Source organism: Rhincodon typus, chromosome 16 (assembly GCF_021869965.1).
Source record: "Rhincodon typus isolate 14 chromosome 16, sRhiTyp1.1, whole genome shotgun sequence".
In the NCBI taxonomy this organism is placed as follows: domain Eukaryota; kingdom Metazoa; phylum Chordata; class Chondrichthyes; order Orectolobiformes; family Rhincodontidae; genus Rhincodon; species Rhincodon typus.
In genome coordinates this window covers 15,827,767-15,854,264 of record NC_063347.1, presented here as the reverse complement: position 1 = coordinate 15,854,264, position 26,498 = coordinate 15,827,767, and the positions used below count along the sequence as shown (strand labels likewise).

At 41.2% G+C, this 26,498-nt stretch overlaps 1 protein-coding gene across 1 annotated transcript; it reads right to left on the bottom strand.

The window, feature by feature from the left end:
• Positions 1-6,369: 6,369 nt before the first annotated feature.
• On the bottom strand, positions 6,370-14,822 carry LOC109922432 (elongation factor 1-alpha, somatic form-like). The gene is made up of 7 exons (XM_048606484.1): positions 14,622-14,822; positions 11,733-11,912; positions 10,858-11,154; positions 9,882-10,032; positions 9,548-9,804; positions 8,058-8,292; positions 6,370-6,554 (listed from the first exon to the last, which is right to left on the bottom strand). The coding sequence occupies exons 1-7, from the start codon at positions 14,763-14,765 to the stop codon at positions 6,433-6,435; spliced, it is 1,386 nt and encodes a 461-aa protein (XP_048462441.1). The 5' UTR covers positions 14,766-14,822; the 3' UTR covers positions 6,370-6,432.
• Positions 14,823-26,498: the final 11,676 nt, after the last annotated feature.

The window sequence follows — 26,498 nt, the reverse complement described above, 5'->3', positions numbered from 1 at the left end:
TGTCAACATCGTTTTATCTCTCTCCACAGATATTGCCAGATCTGCTGAGTTCCTCCCAGCATTTTCTGTGCTTCCTCATCAAGTCCTGTTGGAGTAGGCAGAAACGGAAGTCTATTTCTCTGCCCCAGTTTCTTTTCCTGCTGAAAGGTGCCAAGGACAATTACAAAGCCATCTGTGCAGCTCCAAACACCAACTAAAAGAGAAAATCGAAAGAACAGCAGATGCTGTAAATCAGGAACAAAAACAGAAATTGCTGGAAAAGAACAGAACTGAACAGAGTTCTGAGGAAGGGTCACCGGACCCAAAACGTTAACTCTGATCTTTTCTTCACAGATGCTGCTAGACCTGCTGAGCTTTTCCAGCAACTTCTGTTTTTGTTACCAAGTAAAAGGCACTGAACTGGGAAACCACTATCTCAGAACCACATGTAGACACCCATTTATTCTAAACTTCTTCACAGAGAACTGAGGAATGATTACGTTTATGCAAGTTGCCCTTCTCCTCCCTATATTTATAGATGAAACTTTGGGAATAAATGCCTGTACACACTGCTTGGAATAGAGGCAGCAAGTTCCTTTTGAATTCGAATTAAACAATCTGAATTCATCTACCAAAACCAATTAAATTATTCCATTGCTACAAATGTTTTAAAAAGGACTTACCTCCATTATTATTTGTCAGAGAGTGGGTTCTTCTCGTCATACAATCTCGGGCCAGACTGTTCAGTTACTGTCGAACATTGTTAATTACACTGTGTGCAAGGCTATAGGGCAGCCTGGCCCGTACTGTGCAGGGTCCAATTTCTTAGTGGATACATGTCTAGAGGCTGGTAACATCATAGCTTATATCAAAGACTCATCTACAGACTCATTAAACCCATCTCTATGCTTTGCAGAACCCATTCCAATCACAGATCAATATCCAGGATTTGTAAAGTTGTTACCTTTTGCTCGTTTATGCACATGCCCCTTGTTCCACTCACATCCAATTATTGTTTCCCATTCCTCCAGTTGCAAATTTTCATATCCAAACTTCAGTAGAAATTAATCAATCTGGCCCTTCTTAGTTCCGTTATCCATTTACCTGTGGAAATATTAGACCTCCTCATCCTCAAAGCCTCATCTAGATGTTTTTCTGAAATCCAACATACCAAATTGCCCTTTTGTCTTTATTTGGGTAATTATTTGCAGATTTGAAGTCTTTTCATGATAGGGTAAACATGAACTGTTCAAGCATCACTTGCATTTTTGTTGCACCCTTCATGAGCTCAGGACATCCTTTTACAGGAAATATCACTAAACGTAACACATAGGAATTCCCTGCAAATGATTTGTTTGAGGGCTCCTTGCTATGAAAAGAAGTAACAACCAGATCATCAGTTACTGGTACCAGTGACAGGATAAATATTAGCCAGGACAACAAGGACATTCCTAATCTTAAATAATCCTGTTCGTTTTTTTTGTATATATGAGAATGCAGATAAAGATTTGCTCTTATGTCACATCTGTCGAGCATCCCTTCTAACATTGTAGTACTCAGAGGCAATGACCTAGTGGTATTCTCACTGGACTGTTAATCCAGAGCCCCAGGCAATGTTCTGGGGACCTGTGTTCAAATCCTGTCATGGCAGATGGTGGAATTTGAATTCAGTAAAAATCTAGATTTAAGAGTCTAATGATGGGAATCCATTGCCAATTTTCAGGAAAAACCCATCCGGTTCACTAATGTGCTTTAGGGAAGGAAACTTACCTGGTCAGGCCTACATGTGACTCCAGATTCTCAGTAATGCGGTTGACTCTTAACTACCCCTGATGGACAATAAATGCTGGCCCAGACAATGATGTCCTCATCCTGTGAATGAATTTTAGAAAATTCACAGTTCCATTTTATTAGGGAACAAAAAGTGTAATGTTTCTAGAGGAGAGTTTGAATCCATGACCTATTTCAAGTGTGCACCATCATGGAATACTCTCTAATCGAGTGAATTTCATGCTCTCAAGATGGTCAAAACCGTACCAGTTAAAAAGTGTCTTTTGCATTGTGTCAGTAAGAGAATTATACAGAAGAGTAACTGAGATGGGACGAATAAACCAGTTAACATCATAGCATTGGGTGGAGAGTAAAATGCTGGACAAGGCTCTAGAAGAACAATCACAATTGTAAGTACAAAAGGATATTTTATAACCATCTGCTCTCTTGCCTGGCTGAAAGAATTTTGGCTTACCAGGTAAATTGACAAGATCGAGATCATGTAAGAATTCATCAGAATAGCTCACAATCCTGGACCATCTCTGATGAACTTTTAATTAAAATATGTTTGTAAAGAGATACAGCAAAAAGCTGATAGCCATTTATAGAGAATATCTGGAATGTCACACCTAAAAGTGTTAAGGAAGATTCAAAGGGAGAATTGCACTGCAAATTGACCGTAATCTCCTGTAAATACCACAGATTGTGATGAGAGATTAGACAGCAAATTGTGCAAAAGAAGTGTTTTTGCTTTCCACTTTCAAGAATTCACAAGGACAAGGGTTAAAAACCAGTTTCAACCCTGGTTCGAGTGTGCTCCTCAGCAGAGCTACTATAATGGGTTTGAGCCCGTGTGCTATGAAAGTCACAGTCACCCGCTAATCGCCAGTGTGTTGCAGGTAAAGAATCTTCAGTGCTAGAAGCCAATCGAAAGGAAACAGGACAAGAGAGTTTTAGTTAACCTACAAAACCAAGAATTGCAAATCAACTGCTCAACTTTCAACATTCTATCATCTACTCTTCATGAATAACATGGAGTCCGTTCCACATTTTTTTCTTCTAAGTTTCCTTTTGGACTTGCTTCTCATCTGTAATCTACATGTTACAATTTTATTTCATATTCTTAATAAGTAATAAACTCACCCAAATCAAGGTCGAAGTTAAATCGACTGCTTTTTAGATCATAGAATCCCTACAGTGTGGAAACAGGCCCTTCGGCCCAACAAGTCCACACTGACCCTCAGAACATCCCACCCAGACCCATCCCCCTATAAACCCACCTAATCTACACATCCCTGAACACTACAGGCAATTTAGCACGGTCAATCCACCTAGCCTACACATCTTTGGACTGTTGGAGGAAACCAGAGCAAACCCACACAGACACAGGGAGAACGTGCAAACTCCAAAAAGACACAGTCACCCAAGGGTGGAATCAAACCCGGGTCCCTGGCGCTGTGAGGCAACAGTGATAACCACTGAACCACCGTGCCGCCCAAGTTAGAACAAGTTAGTTTGGTCTGGCAGAAAGGTATCCACGAGGGAGGGAATCGTTTGTAAATTAACTTTGTTGCAACAAGTTGAGAAGCCAGGTGAATAAAAGGGATCCCACGAGATGCGGGGTGATCAGGAAAATTCAACACAGAGATTACCCATCTCGAACTGGGGTAAAGTTAGGGAACCTGACCCAAGGACTGGTTGTAACAAGAAAGCTGGATTTTACAAAATGACTGCCTTTTAATTCAAGGTAAAATTGCTAGTTCTGGAAGAACTTCAGCTCAGAGCGATGTCTATCTGATCGGGTTTCATGCAGAGGAAACAAAAGCTTAGTGAAATGTCAAGTGAGCGTTCACACCTTCAAGCAGTAACTCAGATAAAAGGGACAGCTGTTTAGAAGACAGGGCAAAACAGCTGCTACGGTGGAGAAAACAGAATGACTGCTTTGTGCTAATAACCCAGGAGGAATGCTGCAAGAGGTCATTTGCCTGTTCAGGAGGGAGTCACAACTCTTTGATTTGAGAGAGGGCATTGCTGGTGAAAATTGGAAAAAACACTGAGTGGAAAAACTTTAAGAACACAGGAAGGTTTAATCCAGTCAAGTAGGGATAATTGAACCTAAAGTTACTTTGGACTCATTCCTCCAGCAGAAGTGCGGTGAAAGGCCTGCAAAAGTGCACCTTAACAACATTAAAGTTGAGGAGTACTTTGTTTGCTATCCTCGCTTAACAGACAGCAATGTCCAATCTATATTCTCTGTAAGTTTGTCTTTAATAAAAAAATCTTCTGTTTTTGTAGGGAAATGGTTGCTACAGGGGTTGTAATAATAATGCAAACACTAAACAATGGTCCCAGAAACAATTCCTGGGAAACAGTGCAGATCATAATCCATGTGTAGACTCCCTTCCCAACTAGTTCAATACAGTGGATACAAATACCAATGGTGTTGATCTTGGAAGAAACTTTTATCATAGGCTAGACTCCCCACAGTGTGGAAACATGTCATTCAGCCCAACAAGGCCACTCCAACTATCCAAAGAGCATCCCACCCAGATTCACCCCCTACCCTATCCCTGTAATCCTGCATTTCCCATGGCTAATTCCTCCTAGCCTACATATCCCTGGACACTACAGACAATTTAGCATGGCCGATCCACCTATCCTGCACACTTTTGGACTGTGGGAGAAAGGAACAGAGAATGTGCAAACTCCACACAGACAGTTGCCCAAGACTGGAATTGAACCCAGGTCTCTGGTGCTGAGGCAGCAGCACTAACCCCTGAGCCAATGTGCTGATCAACCTTAAAGACCAACTGGCAATGCCATCTTGATGCCTCCAATTGGAGGAATTGATGTTTATAAAGAACACGTGCTTGTTGCAGTTGTAAAAAAAAAAATTGTGGCTTCCATTACTCAATGAAAATAAAAAAAAAGGAGCCACCATTTCCTGGTTTCATCTCATCTTCAACTCCTAAAATTTATAAACAGCTGCCCCAGATTGCAGCAAGTTTTAACTATGGGCTAGGGCCTAGTGCAGCCACTGTCCAAAATAGGGATCAGGTGACCAATCCAGCCTGACATTTAAAATATGCGTAAAGAATGCTGGCTTTGCATCAAATGGAGCAGCATAGTGAAATAAGCACTTTGCATAAAGGATAACTGCAGACTGAAACAAGAAAATACAACCAGCAGTAACTCTAAGTAAGCTGGAAGCCCAGCTGTCAACAGTAAATCAATCTGGATTAGCACTGGAACTAAGTTTATTCTAAAACAGAAAGCACCTACAAGCTAATAATTGTCAACTTAAGTCTTCACTGACCACTAAGAATCTGAATCTATGGCATACCACACTTGTAAAAAGCAAACTTTAAAACAGACATGAAATGCAAAAGAAAAAAACCAGACTTCCCTCAGAAGGGAGACCAACTCCTGTGGGTTTATACACCAGACTGGACAGAAGGATGGGATAGTAAGAACTGCTGATGCTGGGATCAGAGATAAGTGTGGAGCTGGAGGAATGCAGCAGGCCAGGCAGAGTAGGAAAGTTGACATCTCAGGTCAGGACCCTGACCTGAAATGTCAGCTTTCCTGCTGGACAGACTGAAAGGTTTGTTTTACCCTCATCTGGCAATTCTAAATACCCACAGGCTGTGTGTTAGAGATGGTGTATGAATGTGGACTAGTGTGCTGTGACGGTCCTTGTGAACAGTCATTATACACTTCGTGCAGTGTGTAAAGAGATGTGTAAAGAGACACTAGATTGGTAGAAGCTATTGTCAAAGAAAACTTGTCAGCTAGCTTGCAGAGCCAGATTCTAAACCAATTGCTTCACAGTTACCAGTATCTAGCTTAGTTGGAATTTTCCAACTTGTACTTGCTACAGAACCCAGGGACTAGCTTGTGTTTTTATTTCTCCCCCTGCCTTCAAACTGTTTTAGGTGATCACCCCTTTAACTCAAAGCCCAGTTAATTTGACCCTTTTAAAAAAGGTTTAGACTCAGGAAGAGATTTTAAATTGGAAAAACAAAAGAAAAAAAAGAGTTAGGAGAGCTCACTCTTCCTTCCTTATCCAGCAGTATAAGGATTTGGGGGCATCCCATTCAGAATCCAAATTTATTGCATGCCCTTGATCACAGACTGATTAACTTGTGTTTGTGTCCTGGAACTACAAGCTAATTAATAAACCTGGAATTTAAGCTAGCCTTTGTAAGGCAGCATATGCCAAAAACCCATTTTGTTCTAATATCTAGAATTGCATATCAGATGTTTCATTCATGGACAGATGTGGAGGTAACTAGCCAAGATGGAACTTGCCAAACCCAATTGCCAAAGGTCAGTTAAGAACCATATTGCTGTGGCCTGGAATCACATGTAGGCCAGATTAAAGACAGTTCAAAATTCAAAGAACTTTAACAAATTCATAGTCTCATTATAGATTAGATTAATGCCAAATGATCCTAGACCAGGGGTATCATCTCCTGTGGAGAGGAGAGCCAAGAATGAATGAGTCCATTAACCATGGGTAAAAAATGCTGACTTTTATCAGCAGTGCTGATTAAAGGTGAAGTTGCCTATAAACCAACACTAGGCTGCCAGAGGTACAAACTCAGATAAAAAGTTAACTAGGTTCAGTGACTTTATTATACAGTTGGTTTGAAGCCATCTCTACATTGATTATGCAGTTGGTTACTTTTTCATTGCCTTTGCAGCTGACTTGGTCACTTTACTAGGTCCAGCAGTTTTTTTATCTACTGCCTTGATCACTCCAACAGCCACCGTCTGCCTCATGTCTCGTACTGCAAAACGACCTGCAAAGAATAGAGATCAGTTTTATCTAGTGTTGAGGGCGGGTTATAGACAAAGCCATAAAGTTGCTCTTTCCAAAGAGATGTTTGTATCCATTCGTGATGAGTGGCAAACAAAAAACTATTAAGTCATGTTGCAGCCATAGAGCTGTATAGTTAGGGCACACTTGGATTACTGTGTACAGCTCTACCAGAGATGTAAAGGCTTTGAGGGTACAGAAACATTTACCATTTTGTCACTTGGTTTGAAGTGCATTTGCTATGAGGAGAGATTGGACAAACTTGTTTTCACTTGAAAGAAAAAAGTGAGGAGTTACCCAATAGAAGTTTAAAATGGAGGGGCATGATAGAATGGATAGTTGAAGCCCTTATCTACAGGGTAGTTAGTTATTAAGTGACATAAAGGTAAAAAGGGGTAAATTTAAAGGAAAGAGACTTTTAAGTGGCAAGTGCCTGGAATGCACTGCCAGAGATGGAGGAGCTGGATACAATAGTAACATTTAGAGGAATGTTGACAGATATTACAGGCAGGGAATACAGATTGCACAAATGCAAAGTGTATTTTGTTTAGAAAAGCACCATGTGTTGTCAGTCTTGGTGGGCTGAAAGCCCTGCTCTGTTCTAAGGGACACTCATTCCTACCTAATGGGAGACCTGGCATGCACTACCATAACCAGGGACAAGACAAATCAGATGCTCTAAAAATTACCTTGATCAAGGTAATGTGCACAACTATGGGAAGAGAACAGAATGCAGCACCTAGGTGTATAAAGGTGCAGGAACTGAGGCCTGGTCTGATGGGCAATATTAATTGTCAAGAGACAAAAATAAGAGGGAAAATCTTACAAGGGGATTATGTTGGCTAAATGATTCATCTACTAGACAGGTCATGGTGCTAGTTACAAGTTTGTCTAAAGCCTCTTGTGGCAGGAATTAGTGGCAGAGCTGCTGGGATCTGAAAGTGAAGGGGGCATAGTTCAGTCAGAGGTTGGTAGAAAGCAGTCCTGTTTGGTGTGATCTGCATCAACTGACAATGTATGCCATGTCAGTTCTGAGCATGGGCTATCTTGCAATCCAGTTGGTGTAAAAAAGTGGGAGGATTAAAGGAGCCATGAGTGCCCACCATCTAGGAAGATAGTGCTTCAAGCCAAGTCCATGCACCATCAACATGAGAAATTCCCCTATAATGATGGAGATGTTGCCTTATTTTTCAGCTGAAGCTGAAAATTGTTTGTTTGATGGTGGGGTGGAGGGTGATGGGAGGAATGGATCTGGTGCCAATTCAGCACAAGTTGGGGGAGGGGTGGGCAGAGTGGTAAGCACAGAATAAGTGTCCCAGAAAATGGAGTTTCTCTGGGTCTTAGGGAGTTGCTGATTAATGGAGGCAGATCAAAATTCAATTGTGCAATATTTTAAGTTAAGTTATCTAGTATTCCAGCTACTGGATTCAATTGTATTAAAACTGTTTGCAGTGGAAAGAACAAACAAAAAAGTTTACATTCTCACCAAGGGGAGGGTAAGTAGAGAATGTTTCCACACACATTGGTTTCCCTGGAATCATCACAATGATGCCAGCATCTCCAGATTTCAAGCTCTTCGGGTTGTCCTCCAGCTTCTTGCCAGATCGACGGTCAATCTTCTGCTTCAGTTCAGAGAACTTGCAGGCAATATGTGCAGTGTGGCAGTCTAGTACAGGTGAGTAGCCAGCATTGATCTGTCCAGGGTGATTCAGAATGATCACCTGGAAAATTACAGTCAATTAGAGTACAGAATTCTATTGCACCTCCAGCTAGTAGTGTAGTAAGGATTACAGGAGACAGTGACAAGTGCTTACCAAGCAAGCTTGAAAGTGTATGCAAGATTTTAAATCACATACTGCTAAGATATGTTACCATTGGAATGTGTATACCAAGTTTGTCAAAAATTGAAGTGTTTTTGAATTATAGTATTTTTAGATCCAAAGTTTGGACACAGGACTCCCTGCTCCTCTACAGGAGGAGGATTTAACTCAGGACAGTTGGAATGTTAGTACTTGAAATTCACATCCTGTCACACTGGACTTATGTCAAAGTCTATTGTTCTAATTAGTAGATATAGATTCCATTTGCTAGTTTTACTGTTTGTCCCCCCATTGGATCCAAAGCCATGTTACTCTTTCAATTACAGCTCCCAGAATATTCTGCTTTTATCTTCAACTGACTAATTGCTGTCATAAATGGATGATATCCCCAAATGACACCTGTCAAGTTCAGTAGGTCTGTTTAGAATAAAAAACCAAAAGATGTTTGAATGTGAATATGGAGAATAATTCACTGTGGGCCTCATGTTTAGTCCAGAGAAACATTGGAATGGCAAGGAACCTTATGCTTGAAGATGCAGTGCCAAATCTGAATTGTAATCTTGGAGTGGAGGCCAGTTTTTGTTGACATTGTAACAGGAGTGTCACCCTAGTCTGAGGGCAGAGGTAAAAGTAAGCACTTTCAAAAATTTCTCCTTCCAGCTATGCAGGAGAGAAGGTATTAAAAATGCCTGTAATCCAGGTCTGTATTAGTGTGATGTAGTTCTGTAGGGCTGGTGTTGTGAAGGTCACAGCTGAGGACCTCCACCAGGCACCACTGCACTTAGTGCAAGGAAGCCACTGAGGGGGGAGGGTGGAAAGAGATCCTCCTTTACCCACTGCCATAGGAGCACCTCCTGCACCCTTCCTTTGTTTAACCTGCCAAACTAAAATCTCCCAACCGTCAAGGCAAGCACACCAGAACTACAAATTAGTTGTGACATTTCATATTACACTAAGACAGATTTATATGTTTATTCAAAATATCCTATCTTCCTCACCAAGACCATATAAATGTAAACAGTAGGCTGTTCTGCACTTGGTGTGAGGGAGAGTGTAGACTCAACAGGTTATTGTTGATTACTCCAGTTCCCAAGCAGTACTGGAAGTTAGTGGCCAACTGCCAACATGGTAAATTAAGGCCATTGATTTTGCTCACCTGGGCTGTAAAACTTCCTGATTCCAAAGGAGGATCATTCTTGCTATCTCCAGCCACATTACCACGTCGAATATCTTTTATCGACACATTCTTGACATTGAACCCAACGTTGTCTCCAGGCACAGCTTCTACTAAAGCCTCATGGTGCATCTCCACAGATTTCACTTCAGTGGAGAGGTTAACAGGAGCAAAAGTCACCACCATTCCAGCCTTCAAGATTCCTGTCTCAACTCTGCCCACTGGCACAGTACCAATCCCTGAATGTGCAAAGTGTTACAATTTAATTTTTGATGTTTGTTTGCAAGGTAATGTTCACAATTGAATTGAAACTCACCTCCAATTTTATAGACATCTTGTAGGGGGAGGCGAAGAGGCTTGTCTGTTGGACGTGACGGGGGAAGGATGGCATCTAGAGCTTCCAGCAGTGTTGTGCCAGCAGCATTGCCTTCCTTTCGGTCCATTTTCCAGCCTTTGAACCAAGGCATCTGTAATGAGTGTATCAGATGCATATGTTTATGGAATAAAATTGGAAACCCAAGCTAGGAGAACAAACTTATTCAAAAAAGGTCAAGTCATAACTGCAAGAACTTAAAGTTGAATTTAACCATGGAAGCTTAAGTAGGAGGTCTCCTAAGGCAATGAATACTGCAATAGAGATCTTAAATCTGGTTTAAGTCATTGTTAAATAAAAGCAAAAACTACACCTCAAAAAAAGGGAGGTCAAAAAAGGTGGAAGGCAATTAAACTGATCAAACAAATCTGACCCTGGATCCGCTTGTAGTAATCAAGTGTCAACATTAAAGGCATTTTGTAACTGATTTGTGCTCTAGCGGTAAATGGCTTTATTGTCCACTCCCTGCTTTGTAAAGTCATCCAAAGACAGAAGTTGCTGCCTGCATAGAATCAGAGCACAATAGATTGAATTACAGGATTCCATGTTGCATAGGAGGATTGTTCAATTTACTCATGACAACTGTTGCCATTGTTCAGTTCTATATTTAAGTGTGTACCATCTGGAGATGGTCACACCATGGCTCATGTAAACCTGTGTACACAGGCAATTTGGTGATGGAAAAAGCATCTAAGGTGGGTGAGATCACTTTTGCATGCAAGTGAAAAGAAAGCCTGGTGTCTTGAAAGCCCATTTCTCAGCAAACTACCAGTATTTACCCTTACTTTATTCTGCTAGAGAATTGTTTTAAATTATCTTCATCTGCATAATCAACATTGGGCTAAATGCCTGTTCTGTAGTTGCAATACTAGGCAGAGATCTTGCCTGGTTATTCATTGACACAAGTGTTCTCACTCACTTTTTTGCTGGGTTCCAGCATGTTGTCCCCATGCCATCCTGAAATTGGTACAAAAGCCACCCCAGCAGGATTGTATCCAATCTTCTTGATGTATGCACTCACTTCTTTCACAATTTCTTCATATCTCTTGCTGCTGAAGTGAGGCTCTGTGGAGTCCATTTTGTTGACTCCAACAATTAGCTGCTTTACACCCAAGGTGAAAGCTAGGAGTGCATGTTCCCGAGTCTGTCCATTCTTTGAAATACCAGCCTCAAATTCACCTACACCTGCAGCCACAATCAACACTGCACAGTCAGCCTGCAAACAAATTCAGTTTCATTAGATGGAGAGTTAGGATCATCATCTATTAGATGACAAAATAGAGACTGTCTCATCATAAAGGAGGGTTACAACATTGAAGTATAATATTGCCCCCATAGCATAGCCAAGTTAAAATGTGGTTGCAGGAAGGGGGACATACAAAATGTTACCTTAAAGTGAATTGATTCTAATTTCACTGGTTTGTGATGAGCAGTTAGAATGTTACATAACTAGGTTAGCAAAGGAGGTGGCTGGAGACTATAAAGTGGTTAAGAGTTTTAACTACTGCCCCAGAACAAAGATGCACTGAGTGTAGGGTGCCTTTGTAAATTGGTACAATTCTATTAGCTGTGGTGGAAGAATGTGTTCAAATGGTTTTACATAGTTGGTGCCTTGACTCAGTCAAAGTGCCAAAGTAATGCAATTTCAGTATTACTAATGTCCCCACACTCAATCCCTTGATTTTTCCTCAAGACCTCCATTTATTTCACTTCTGAAAGAGGAGTGCAAGGCCCATTAAACATCCGGTCCTCAGACCTACAGCTTTGTGAAGCTACTGTTTGTTGGACACATACCTGAGAGGTCCCAGTGATCATGTTCTTTATGAAATCCCTGTGTCCAGGTGCATCAATGATAGTGATGTAGTACTTAGTTGTTTCAAACTTCCACAAGGAAATATCAATAGTAATACCACGCTCCCTCTCAGCCTTCAGTTTGTCCAGCACCCAGGCATACTTGAAGGAGCCTTTACCCATCTGCAAGATAAGTGCTAAAAGTCTAAGCAATTAACAATTTACTTTGTCAGAAACATTTATCAAGTTCTTACTGGGCCCAAAAAATCTTGCTGTGCTCCCAGCTTCAAGTCAATTTCTTTGGTATGCACAGATAATGCCAAATAGTTTCTGAAGTCCTTTACACGAAGGATAAACATCATTTTAGGTGAAGAGTGCAGGTTTTGAGCACTTTGAAGTTAAATCAATCCAATTGATTAGTACAAGTACTATTTGCATATATTCAGTTAAAATATATGTTAATTTCAATTTAAATGCTTTAATAGATGGTTGTTTATAGCCATTTATAATCCCACCTATTTTGACAGTAACAATAACTTTCCTGTCTAGGATACAGAAATACACCACCAGCTTTGAAGAGAAACACTGATTGGAATGCAATTTTAATAATGATTTAACACCATGCATTCATTACTTCTAATGGGAAGAGGAAGAGAAAGAGAAATAAGACATCGGGATGTACAAGGTGGACACTGGAACCATAGTGGGTTATTACCCTTTGTACACATCCAAAGGGAAGTTCTCTGTTGGATGAGCAACATTTTTAACTAAGAGGGAACTGCAAGACAACTTGCGATAGAGGGGCACATTTGGGTGCAACTAGTAGCTTCAGTCACCAAAGAGCAGTTCAAGGAGAAAGAATGTAAAGGAAGTTTAACACAGATATAGGAGCTAAATTAGGCCATTCAGCCCATAGAAGATAGGTCTCAAAATCTATTCTTCAGTCTTCATCTAAAAACTCCCAATCTCCTTCCCAATTGGAAGGACTCAATGCCTTGGCCTCCACAGCCCCCTGCAGCAATGAGGGCCACAGATTCATCACCCTCTGAAGAAATTCCTCATCTGTCTGAAAGGGCCACCCCTTCATTGAGGTGGTGTCCTCAGGTCCTAGTCTCTACTACTAGCAGAAAGATCTTCTCCATAGCCACTCCATTCAGGAGTGAATAATCTGTACATTTCAGTGAAATTCCCCTTCATCTTTCTAAACTTCATTGAGTATGGATCCAGAGTCCTTAACCACACTTCTTGAAAAGCCCTTCATCCTGGGGAAGATTCTGGTAAACTTCCTCTAGGACCCCCAACACAACTTTGGGGTAAAAGATAGCTCTTCACAGCTCAAGTTTACCAAGTCATAAGTTTATAGGGTCAGGGTTATACAACATGGAAACAGACCCTTTGGTTCAGGACATCTGATCAGCATAGATGAGCCAGACCAATCTGGTCCCATATCCCTCTACACCCTCCCTATTCATATACCCAAGCAGATGCCTTTTAAATATTGATTGTACAAGCCTCCACTTCTTCTAGCAAGAGATTCCAGACATCCAGCACCTTCTGCTTGAAAAAATTGCCTCTCAGGTCCCTTTTAAATCTTTCCCCTCAGTTTGGACTCCCCACCATGGGGTGGGGGGGGATAAAAAGCCTTGTCTATTCACCTTATCCATACCCCTCATGATTTTAAAAGCCTCTAAAAAGTCACAGCTCAGCCTCCAACATTCCCAGGAGAAGAACAGCCCTAGCCTATTTACCTTCTCCATATAGGCTCAATTTCTCCATCCCTGGCAACATCCTTGTTAACCTTTTCTGCACCTTCTCAAGTTTAGCAACATCTTTCCTACAGCAGTTGCTTGAATCAAAATCATAGAAAACTGACTATTCTGCTGGGTAATCAAGTACCAGTTGAAATATTCCCTGTAAAAACAGACTCAATTATAATTCATAGTGCAGGTATTAGGCTTCCACAGTGCTGCTTGCATTAGAAATGCATGATGTGTTACCCAAATGAGATACAAAGCTATATTTTTGAAGCTATTGTTATGAAGCAAATATTTGCAGAATTTGTTTCTTGTCTGCAAGACAAGATGACCATAAGATATTGGACCAGGAATGCAGAGATAGTAGGAACTGCAGATGCTGGAGAATCTGAGATAACAAGGTGTAGAGCTGGATGAACACAGGCGACCGGTTTGCAGAACACCTACACAGTTTGCACTAAACAACTGCACCTCCCAGTCACAAACCATTTCCACTCCCCCTCCCATTCCACAGACAGCATATCCATCCTGGGCCTCTTGCAGTGCCACAACGATGCCACCCAAAGGTTGCAGGAACAGCAACTCATTCCGCTTGGGAACCCTGTGGCCCAATGGTATCAATGTGGACTTCACAAGCTTCAAAGTCTCCCCTCCCCCTACTGCATCCCAAAACCAGCCCAGCTCATCACCTCCCTAACTTGCCCTTCCTCCCACCCCCATCTACCTACTAAACTCATCCCACCTCCTTGACCTATCCATCCTCCCTGGACTGACCTATCTCCTCCCTACCTACACTCACCTTTACTGGCTCCATCCACCACTTTGACCAGTCTGTCTCCTCTCCACTATCCATCTTCTATCCACCTCCCCCTCCCTATTTATTTCAGATCCCCTTCCCCATTTCTGAAGAAGGGTCATCTAGGCCAAAAACATCAGCCTTCCTACTCCTCTGATACTGCTTGGCCTGCTGTGTTCATCCAGCTCTACACCTTGTTATCTCTGGACCAGGAATACAACTGTTTTAAAAACAAAAAACTAGATAAAAAAAAATTAGTATTCACCACAACCCTGCCATAGAAGAAACAAATAAAAGCCAAATCCATCTCACAACTAACTGCCATTAAAAAACACAGGATACCTCAGCAGCTTCTTTTTCAAATTTTTCAATAGTCCTCTTGTCAATGCCACCACACTTGTAAATCAAGTGACCAGTGGTAGTAGATTTACCAGAGTCCACATGGCCAATAACCACAATATTAATGTGGGTTTTCTCTTTACCCATAGTGATAGCAACTCAGAGAAAATACAACCACTTTTGAAAAAAAAAAGTGGAAGAATGCTATTCCTACCAAGAGCAGCATTTATATTAGCTGACCAGCCTGCCCTATGGACAGCTGAAAATAATGAACCAACAAATTGCAGTTGTTAACAGTCAATTAGAAAGTCTGGTTGAAACACTTGCTGATTAACTAGGATAATTAATCCTCAAACAAAAGCATTGAAACAACAATTGAACCCTTTATGAAGAATAATGACCAAATTCTAATAAATATTCTCAAAGTAGAGTTATGGCAGAGTAGGGCTCCTCTGGTATAGTGGTAATGTTCTTGGTCAATGAGGTAAATAGACCTTGGTTCAAGTCTCACCCTGCTCAGAGGTGAGTTATAACACCTTTGAACAGTTTGATTAGGCAAATACTACTGGTAGATAACCTCCATGCATGTGTAGAATTTGTTGTGTAAAATAAAGTCCCAGTTGCAAGAAATTTTTTTTAATGGTACAGACTGGTGGGCTTTTGTGGTACAGTGGTTGTGTACCTACCACTGGACCAGGAAATCTTAGTTCAAATTCCACCTGTCTGGACGTGTGGCATAACATGTCCAAATAACTTGATTCTTAATAATGTATGATGCTGTTCTGGTGGACATTCCAATGGTGGTGTTCCTGCCTGTGGGTCAGAAAGTCTGGGTTCAAGTCCATCCTGTGCCAGAGGTACATGACAAGTTTGGCATTTACAAATTTAAGACTGAGATAGATAGGTTCTTGATTATCAAGGGTTATGGGGAGAAAGCGGGAGAATGGGGTTGAGGAACTTATCAGCCATGATTGAATGGCGGAGCAGACTTAATGGGCCAAATGGCCTAATTTCTGTTCCTATGTCTTATGGGTCATAGGTTAGCCTGAATTGATTTCTGTTTTATTTCAAATTTCCAACATCCGTAGTTGTTTATTTCATATTTATTTGTGTGTTATTGCAGGCTGGTTAAAAGTAATTTATAGGACTGTTCTTTTTATCTATTCATCACTTTTCTCTCTCTCTGTCCGGATAGTCGGTCGTAGGCATGGCTGGAGAACAGAATCAGGTTGATGGGCTGAATAGCATCCTGGACCAGCACTAACCTGGGTCTGTCAATAGCCATTGTGGCCAGACTGGCAGCAGACCCATGAGGACATCCTTTGACCCATCCGAAACCTTCACAGCAGGTAGCCAGAAATCAGAAACATAGGACTTAAGGGCTGCCAGAAACAAGGGGCAGGTTCCCCTAGTGTCTCATAGAACAATCTAACAAAAGTGCCCACTGAACACTCTTTAACCAGAACACAACCAATAGAAAACTTAAGCAAAGGGAGTTCATAATACAAGTAATAACATATTTTGTGAAGTGGCTTCAGAATCTGGTCGACTATTCCCATGCAACACTTTCCAACTTGGATTCTGAAGAATGCATGAGAGGATTCCTACGTTTAAAGTACCTGGCTCCTTTTGAAATGGTTGGCACCTGGTGAAAGTACAGAGGTTGAAACAGTGGGAACAAAGGAAAAAGAGCTAATGGTACAATTAGAGACATAGAGATGTACAGCATGGAAACAGACCCTTTGGTCCAACTCATCCATGCTAACCAAATATCCTAAATTCATCTAGTCCCATTTGTCAGTATTTGGCCCATTTTCCTCTAAACCCTTCCTATTCATATACCCATTCAGCTGCCTTTTAAATGTTACAATTGTGCCAGCCTCCACCACTTCCTCCGACAGCTTATTCCATACAAGCACTACCCTCCGTGCGTAAAAGTTGCCCCTTAGGTCCCTTTTAAATTTTTCCCTTCTCACCTTAAAACTATGTCCTCTAGTTTTGGACTCCCATACCCCAGTGTAAAGACCTATCCATGCCCCTCATGATTTTATAAACCTCTGAAATGTCACCCCTTAGCTTCCGATGCTCCAGGGGAAAAAAGCCCCACGCCTATTCAGCCTCTCCTTATAGCTCAAACCATCCAACCCTGGCAACATTCTTGTTAATCTTTTCCAAACCCTTTCAAGTTTCACTGCATCCTTCCTACAGCAGGGAGGCCAGAATTGCACACAGTATTCCAAAAGTGGCCTAACAAATGTCCTGTACAGCCACAACATGACCTCCCAACTCCTATACTCAATGCACTGACCAATAAAGGCAAGGCATGCCAAACACCTTCTTCACTATCCTGTCTACCAATGTAATTCTCAATGTGGGATTATTCCTGGACATTGAGTGAGCTGAAATACAGCCAGCAGATATTGCAGAACAAGTGGCAGTATTTGTGTTAACTTGAATTGTGAACTTTGAGGTCTCCAGATTAATCTCCAAGAAACTGCTATACTCAAACAGGATGGTGGGAGATTCTCCTCATGATTGCATTTATATATCGCTATTGCCAGTCGTCCTCCTATTTAAGGATGGCATCTCCTCGAGTTGGTGGGTTTTTGCTGTTTGTCTTCCTGTGACTGAGCAGTAGGATAAACTGGTCTTTGAGGGGATCCAGAGGAGGTTTACAAGAATGATTCTAAGCACGAAGGGCTTATCATTTGAGGTGAAGTTGAGGACTCTGGGTCTGTACTTGACGGAGTTTAGAAGGATGAGGGGAGATCTAATGGAAACTGATAGAATATTGAGAGGCCTAGATAGAGTGGATGTGGAGAAGATGTTTCCAGAAGTAAGAGAGACTAGGACCTGTGGGCACAGCCTCAGTGTGAAGGGATAACTCTTTAGAACTGAGATGGGGAGGAATTACTTCACCCAGAGGGTGAATCAGTGGAACATATTGCTGCAGCATTCTGTGGAGGCCAAGTCATTGAGTATATTTAAGACAGAAATAGATAGATTCTTGATTGGCAAGGGGATCACAGGCTACAGGGACAATGCAAGAGAATGTGGTTGAGAAGCATATCAACCATGATCGAATGGCGAAATAGTCTCGATGGGTTAAATGGCCTAATGCTACCCCTATATCGCGTGGTTTCGTGTGCAGCTTGTTTTAAAGAGTGCAGCAATCCTCTCACCATTCCTTGACTTTTAAAATAGTCCCTTTTCCATTTCAGTCCACAATCAAAAATACATAAAAATAGAAAACTACAGTTTTCAAACAAGTTGTCACCATTCTGAATAACTGGTAATATGCTTCTCCCTTGCTATGTTTTAAGGTGAACTTCACAGTGTCTTTGCAGCACTTTCTTTGGTCCGTACTGAAATACAGGCCATTTGCAAATTAATTAAATAGGATTTTGTAGGGCTGACACCTATCAGCCATCCTAGAGAAATTCCAACAGCAACGCCTCTACCAGATCCTCCAGATTTTACGGGAAGATCACTGAACAAACACTAGTTTTCTTCTTGAAGCCTACACTGCAAGCATTCAGGCAAACTCTGCAAAATTAACTTTAATGGACGGGCCAGAACATCTAGAGGGATTCAAAATGAAGATGGATAAATCTACTTTGTTGCACTAGTAACATCTAACATGAATCAGTAAGTGGACCCTTTTAAAAACATTACAAATATAAGAAAAAAAAAGGTCAAATAAAACTCAAAGAAGTTCAACTTAAGCTGCAACATTCCAATGACAGTTAATGGAAGTTTAAATCAGAATGCTGTTCAAAAGTTGCTCTGTACACTATTATGCCAATCAGTTGCAATTAACCTTTCAATTAATGGTGCTTCCACATGGGCATTTTTGGCTCAAAAATAGATAAGTTTTAGATTGGTAGGAACTCTGTGTTTATTATGGTAGCGTTGGGGAAGACTTAGTGATTAACTGAAGCATTCAACTGTGTAAGGTCTTCACAGGAGTGTGGTTAGCCCTCCATGGGGCTGTAGCAATCTACCTGGTCCTTACTTTCACTGGTGAAAGACTGCTCCATGGTAAGTACATTACAAGTCCAGTTCAGAGAGCAAATACAGCATGTGATGAAACATTCAGGAACTTGTTCAACCAGAATAAGCAACCCTGATGGCAATAAAATGTATCCATGTCATTTGGTCATATTTTTAACTTTATTTCTCACTTCATATTTTAAAAGCAGATGCAGAGGTTTTGTGAAACAACAAAGTATAACGTGAAATGGTAAAATGTGTAAAACGTAGGTGAAAATGTTGTCACTCAAGTTCTGAGATTACATTACAGATCTGAATCAGTGAAATAATGTTCTGTTTTACATAGACTCAGCATTGAAAGCTATTGCAATCTCTAGCTCTACACAAATATTTGGCAGGTCATTTCTTCCTGGCCACAGAGTGGACACTCAACAAAGGGGCTGTTTCATTTAAAAAGTTAACAATATCTTCAAGAATCAGGCCCAGGAAGGATTTATTATTTGCTTTTCTAACTGTGGTAAAACAGATAGCAGGAAATATAAAGTTGATGTAAGTATGATCAAAATCTTGGCTTACAGTCAGCTTGAAAACACACCAATCATAAATAATAACTTTCAAGTTGAATATTCAATTAAGATTTTAAAATGGATGCATGACACTCCCTTAAAAATAGGTTGATTTTTCAACCTTAGAATGGCTTGACAGCCAACAGGTTATGCTTGGAAAAGTGCAATCAATCATTTAACACCATCACAATGTGATGAATTCTACACGCCAGCTCCGCAGTGGTGTCAGGAGCGGTTCCTAATCAGGAGTCATCCAATGCAGACTATGATGGTTGCCAGACAGAAATGTTGCAACGTGACATCACCCAATGGAAGAGAAAGGAACGGCAGTGGACAATGGTGCAAAGCAATTTCAAAATGTATTGTCTTTAATGAACTGTGAGCCTACTTGGCTCAGATGTTTTAAAGCAGATCAAGTTGGCATTCTAACACACTGTCCTTAGTGACAGTAATGTGAAGATAATGTTAGTGGTGGAATTTCTGACGATAAAGTTCATAAGTCCAAAGTTCATACATAAACTGGTGAAGCTGCTTGCTTTTAGTATCCATATCAAGTGTCAAAATTGCTTACATATTTAAGTCAAGCCTAATGAATAGGGCTCCTCATGTGAGAAACTTGGTAAGTCAGTAAGCCACTGACTGGTGGAAGATGTTTTGTTGTGGATTAATGTCACTTTCTTGCCTCTGAATCAGGAAAGTCATGAGTTCAATCCAGTCATTTGAACACAAAATGTAGTTTGACACTCTGGTATAGTAATACGGGGTGCTACATTCTCAGAGGTGCTGCCTTTGCATAGAATGTTACCCAGAGCCTGCAGCTCTGCAGTGGATGGAAAGGATTCTGTCATACTGTTTCTATGACGGGCAAGGTCTATTCCTCAATCAACATGAATTCAAAACGGAGGCTATCTAGTCATTATCATGGTATTGTTTGTAGGGTTGTGTGGTATACAAATTAGCTGCTGTGTTTGCTACATCAATGTCTATCAGTCCTTACAATGACTGCACTTTATTGATGATACATCACTTTGAGAGAGTATGTAAATACAAATCAGTTCCACAGAGTATGAGACGTTAGGCTTACAATTGAATGCAGTGTACAGGCGAGAGGGGAGGAAAATTGCCCCTGCACATACTTCTGGTGGATGTCATAAGTGAAATTGAAGGTTTGACTGATGATTAATTATGCTGAAAGAATATTAATTCCCATTGGATGTTTGCAACAGGAAAATATTTGGATTGAGACCAAAAAATGCTCATTCCTAAGTGGTTTAGGACTGATCCATCCTGTAACATACCTAAATGTGCTGCAGTGACCTTTTAAGAGAAATGCGTGCAATGTCTGTAAGACCTTTACAATGCAAAGTTTGTAATCCAAGGACTTTATTTCTGAATTAAAGTTGCATGAGTTTATGGGTAAATAAAGATGATAGATATACTGATGTTGTCACACCCTGGGTCATGTCATTGAGCACACCTCTTTTTACACGCCTGGTAATGGCAATGGCTCGAAAAGAATAACACTTCACTGATATTTTGCATGAGGAGCTGTGATATTGTAAATCCACTGCCTCCCCTTCTGACTCAAACCCTCCTTCTGTTGGTTGAAACAAATTTAATTCAAAGTGGATCCCATTGACATCTCTTCCCATCCCACATGTATTTTTAAAAAGAACTAATTTAACGAGGCTTTCTTGAGTCAGAGAAAGAGTGAGTTTATTAGCTATGGAAATGTGATAACAAACAATAAAACACTACATGTAATCACAGATTAGAAATGAGATGAGTCCATAAATTAAAAGTAAAAATGAAATAAATCAGTCTTTAGCTGAACCCCAAGCTAGCATACCAGCTTGTCTGCACTCTAGCTCACGAGCACACACAGACCAATGATTGCAGTTGGCCTTTGACCCCGTTTTAGTGTATTCCTAGAATTGTAAAGCACAATCATGTCTTTCACCCTGAGCTGTCTTTCTTTCAACTCATATCATCTCCTCAAATTGGGACACAGCCCACAGAAAATAACAATTCGGATTTTTGATTGGCATCTCTCCCTCTGAAGCATCATTGTCTGAAGTTCCCTTGGCAGTCTTCAAGTGCAACATTCCATGAGTGGTCTCAGGATTCAGTGTAATCCATTCCTGGATTCAGACAACTATTGTATTTACACTCTCGGCCATTTCTGGCTTGTGTTTCATTCTTTAAAAGAAATGTTGTAGACATAAGTTCAATATATCCATATGTAATTCAGGGTAAGGTTTTTGATTTGATTTATCATTGTCACATATACCGAGATAGAGTGAAAAGTGTTGTTTTGCATGTTGTACAGGCAGATTTTACCATACAGTGTGCATCAAGTAGCAGAACAGAGTGCAGAATACAATGTTATGGCCGAAGAGAGGTGGAGAGAGACAGATCAGAATTAGCATTTGAGAGGTCCATTCAAAACTCTGATAACAGATGGGCAGAAGCTGTTCTTGAATTTATTTATATGTGTATTCAAACTTATATATCTTCTGCCTGATGGAAGAGTGTGGAAGAGACCATAACTTGGATGGGAGAGGTCTTTGATTATTCTGCTCCTATGATGCTGCTTGGCCTGCTGTGTTCATCCAGCCCTGCACCTTGTTGTCTCGGATTCACCAGCATCTGCAGTTCCTACTATCTTTGATTATGTTGGTTACTTGCCTGAGGCAATGGGAAGAATAGATAAAGTAAGTGGATGGAAGGCTGGTTTGTGTGATGATCTGGCCTGTGTTCATAACTCTCTGTAGTTCTTTGCAGTCTTGGGAACAGCAATTGCCATACCACACTGTGTTGCATCCAGATAGGATGCTTTCTATGGTGCATCAATAAAAATTAGTAAGAGACTTTGTGGACATGCCGAATTTCATTAGCCTCCTGAGGAAGTAGGGGCGCTGTTATCATTTCTTGACTGTCACATCAACTTGGGTGGACCAAGACAGAATCAATTGATGTGACAACACTCTTATGTTGTATTCCATAATAATGTGTTTTTTAAAGTATTATTTATATGAACCCACAATTCTAAGTACATGTGCTTTGAGACGAACAAATTGCTAGCAAATATATGAGGCTTTCTGCAAAATTAGCTCAGTATCTCTGTGAATTGACATCTGGATCCTGTAGAGTAAATCTGGCTTGTCCCCTGTATTTCATGTGTTGTTGCTTATTTGTAACTCTGCATGTTGCCATCAACACATCATGGGCATTTATAATCTGGAGTCTGGGATGAGGTCTCTGTTGCGCTGTAATGGTTACAGATGCAAGTTAGAAGATCAAGGTGTCAATGACCCATATCCAGTGTGCAGCTGCACATGGGTCAGAGGTGCTCCATAAACACAAATTCCAAATCTCATCTTTCACAAGAATGCACAAAGTCGACAACAGTAGTGTTAAAATTAACAGCTTCTTGCAACAGTCATAACTCATGCTTATCACAAGAGGCAACTTCCACAAACTCAACCTGAATGGAAAGTTAAATCTTATGCCTATAATAGTATGCCACAGCACGAACAATTAACCGATATTACACATCCCAGAGGGTAGTTAAGAGTCAACCACATACTATGGGTCTGAAGTCATATGTAGGCCAGACCAGGTGAGGATGGCAGTTTCCTTCCCTAAAGGACATTAGTGAACCAGATGGGTTCAACAATCAACTATGGTTTCATGTTCATCATCAGACTCTTACGTCCAGATTTGTATTGAATTCCAATCTCACCACCTGCTATCGTGGGATTTGAACCCAGGTCCCCAGGACATCACCTGGGTTTACTGGATTAACAGTCCCCACAATAATACCACTACACCGTCACTTCCCCACTAGTCCCAATGATACAGCACAACATGCTGGCAATTCCGTTCAAAGATAGCTTGTTCAAGATTGTACTTGGATGAATACCAATGAAAGACCACATTAGTAAATATGGGAAACATGTGGCCGGTGTGGAGGCAAGGCATGATGAAGTCCCAACATGCTGCCTTACAGTTGGGCCAGACTGACTTCGTCATTGATGGGGTATCCAATGCCAGCAATGCGTCATGGGGTTGGGATGGGTGAGTCCTAACTAGAGATCAGGTACCTATCCTTGAGGAGGATAGCTGAACTTTTAGCCAGATTGATTCCCAACATGATGCCAGCAGTTTGCCATAACATAAAAGCAGTCCATCTTACAGATGTCAAATGCTGTGATGGCATGTCAAGAAGGAAGAATGATTTATAATCTACGACATGGAGGAAACAATCATATGTTTGGACAGCACAGTTTTCTGTAAAAGGCTAAATAAATCTATACCAAACACCAAGAAACTCAGCAGGTCTGACAGCTTCTGTGGAGAGAAAGCAGAGTTAGTGTTTTGAACCTGGTATGACTCTTGAAACGTGAACTCAGTTTCTCCATGGATGCTGCCAGAACTGTTGAGTTTGACCTGCATTCTCTGTGTTTATTTCAGATTTCCATCACCTGCAGTCTGTAGGTCAGCTTCAAGGTGCTGGGGAAAAACCACACCTCACCTAGCCGAGTTCAGTTGTTTCTTGCTGAGTCCTAGAAATAGGCCGTTTTTTTTAAACTTGCATTTACGTTGGTGAGTCAATTCTCCATTACCAATCCCTAATAATGTCAGAAGCACATCTTTTACAAGGATAGCTTCCTTTGCAGATAGAACCAGATGGGTTTTTCCGACAAAGGTTTCATGGTCATCATCAGACTCTTAATTCCACATTTGTATTGAATTCTAATTCCACCATCTGCTTTGGTAGGATTTGAACCCAGGTCCCCAGGACATTACCTGGGTTTCTGGATGAGTAGCCCAGCAATAATACCACTACGCAATCCTTAGCTGATCTGGCCTACATGTGACTCCAGGCCCACAGCAATGTTAGCCTACCAACTTTGAAACAACCCTGAGTGGCAAAGCTTCCACATACTGGTCATTTTTTAAATCAACAGGCAAAGGTGAGCACTACATTTTTGACTGCCACTGGCTGACCAATAAATAGTGATGATTAGGGCTGGTGCAACCAATAGGTGAACTAGATAGTCACTAAGGGTGGTGACCAGACCATTGAGTAAGGGAGTTTGGATGAGATATTGAGGTTGTACAGGACGTTGGTGAGCCCTCTTTGGGACTACAGTGCCCAGTTTTGGTCGCCCTGTTAGAGGAAAGATATTATTAAGCTGGAGAGGTTTCAAAAGAGATTTACCTGGATGTTGGTGGGAGTGGAGGGTTTGAGTTATAAGGAGAGGCCGAGTAGGCTGGGAGATTTTTTCCACTGGAGCATAGGAGGTTGAGAGGTGACCTTATAGAGGTTTTTAAAATCATGAGGGGTATGGTTAAGGTGAATGGCTATGTTGCGGGATTTCAAGACTAGGGGGCATATTTTTAAAGTGAGAGAAGAAAGATTTTAAAAAGACATGATGGGCAAATTTTTTACGCAGAGAGTCGTTCATGTGTAGAATAAACTTCCAGAGGAAGTGGTGGATGTGGGTATGATTGCAACATTTAAAAGACATTTGGATAAGTACATGGATAAGAAATGTTTGGAATGATATGGGCCAAACGCAGGCAGGTGGGGCGAGTTTAGTTTGGGATTATGGTCGGCATGGACTTGTTGGACCGAAGGGTCTGTTTCCATGCTGTATGAATGTGTAATTCTATGACCAACAGTGGAAGAGAAGTGGCAAAAACTGATGGCCTTTTTTAAAGAAACAGTCAACACAAAGCTGCCTGAAGGTCGGAAGCAACACTTCCTGCTCTGCCAGTTCCTGGCAGATGCAGAGAGTGGGAAGTGACTCCAGTGTTGTTTTTTTGAGGAGCTGTTACTGCTTGTTCAATCCTTGATTTTGTCTCTCTGTGTTTGGCATGTTGTGGTTGGGTTTGAAAGTGTTGCCTGCTTTGTCACAGCTTCTCATGAACACACAGTGCTTCAACATGTTGGAAAAGTTGAAGGAATGCAGGGAGGCAGCACGATTGCAATTACATTGTTACCAGATTGGAGGAGAAGGTTGAATCCGAGCCAGAGGGAACAATAAGAACTTCTCAAAGGTAAAAAAGAAACAGGAGAGGTGATGGCCTAATGGTATTATCACTAGTCTTGTGTTCTGGGGACCTGGATTCACATCCTGCCACAACACAGGGTGGAATTTGAATTCAATAAAAATCTGGAATTAAAAAGTCTAATGACCATGAAAACATTGTCGATTGTCAGGAAAAACCCATCTGGTTCACTCATGTCCTTTAGGGAAGGAAACTGAAATCCTTAGCTAGTCTGGCTTACATGTGATTCCAGAACCACAGCAATGTGAATGATTGCTAACTGCCCTCTGGCTAATTAGGGATGGGCAATGAAAACTGGTCTGGCCAGTGATGTCCACATGCTGTGAATGAATAAAGAAAAACCTACTAACTTGGGATCAATGAACAGTCAATGTCCATTTTCTTATGCAGCAATATCAATTAGTGCATATTTCTGAGTGTTTATCCTGGTTATAATGCTACAGCATTATATCTTGAAATTGGTATAAATTAAAATTGGTTCATTTTGTAATTAATTCAGATTTATCTTGTACTGATACTCATGGAGCAGTACCTTCCCTACTCCTAAGCAATGTGGGCCATTGGTTGAGAAATTTGGGGAAATCAGTTGAAATGTTCACCAAGGATCATCTTGAGGTTAAGTCCAAACAGTCCCTTTTTCCAACCAATTGCTGAAAGACTAGGTGAGATTGCCATTACTGATCACCGAGAGATCTATTAGCATGGATTATTGCTCATTATAAGCCTCATTACTGGCTAGTCTCTCCTCATTAATGTGTAGTTTCCCATTCACCCATCTGCCAGATGGAAACAAATACCAAGAATTCCCGAACTGAAGCTCAAAGTAGGTACCGGGTGACTCCAGCTCAAAACTTGTCCCCTCCGAACCTCCATCTTGGAAGGCTGGCAGTTACATCCCAGGGCACTTTCCATGGGCATCAGCCTCACAGACCCCACATCCATGAACATTTGCATCAGATAGAAGGCTAACCACACATCATCATAGCACATTTCCCACCTACTTACAGTACGCTTCTGCACATGAATGCTGGGCTTTGGAGCACACTGGCACCTTCTGTTGTAACGTTGCTGCAAGGGCATTTGGCATATAGCGACGGGCATCCTAGATTGGACCTGGGTGCACCCCAGGGTGTCTCTTAATGCACACTCACTTTGTGTCTACATCAATGCTCACAGCATCCCTACTTGGTCTTGATGTGCCTTTTTGCACATTGCCGCTCAAAGTCAGCCAGAGCTAACA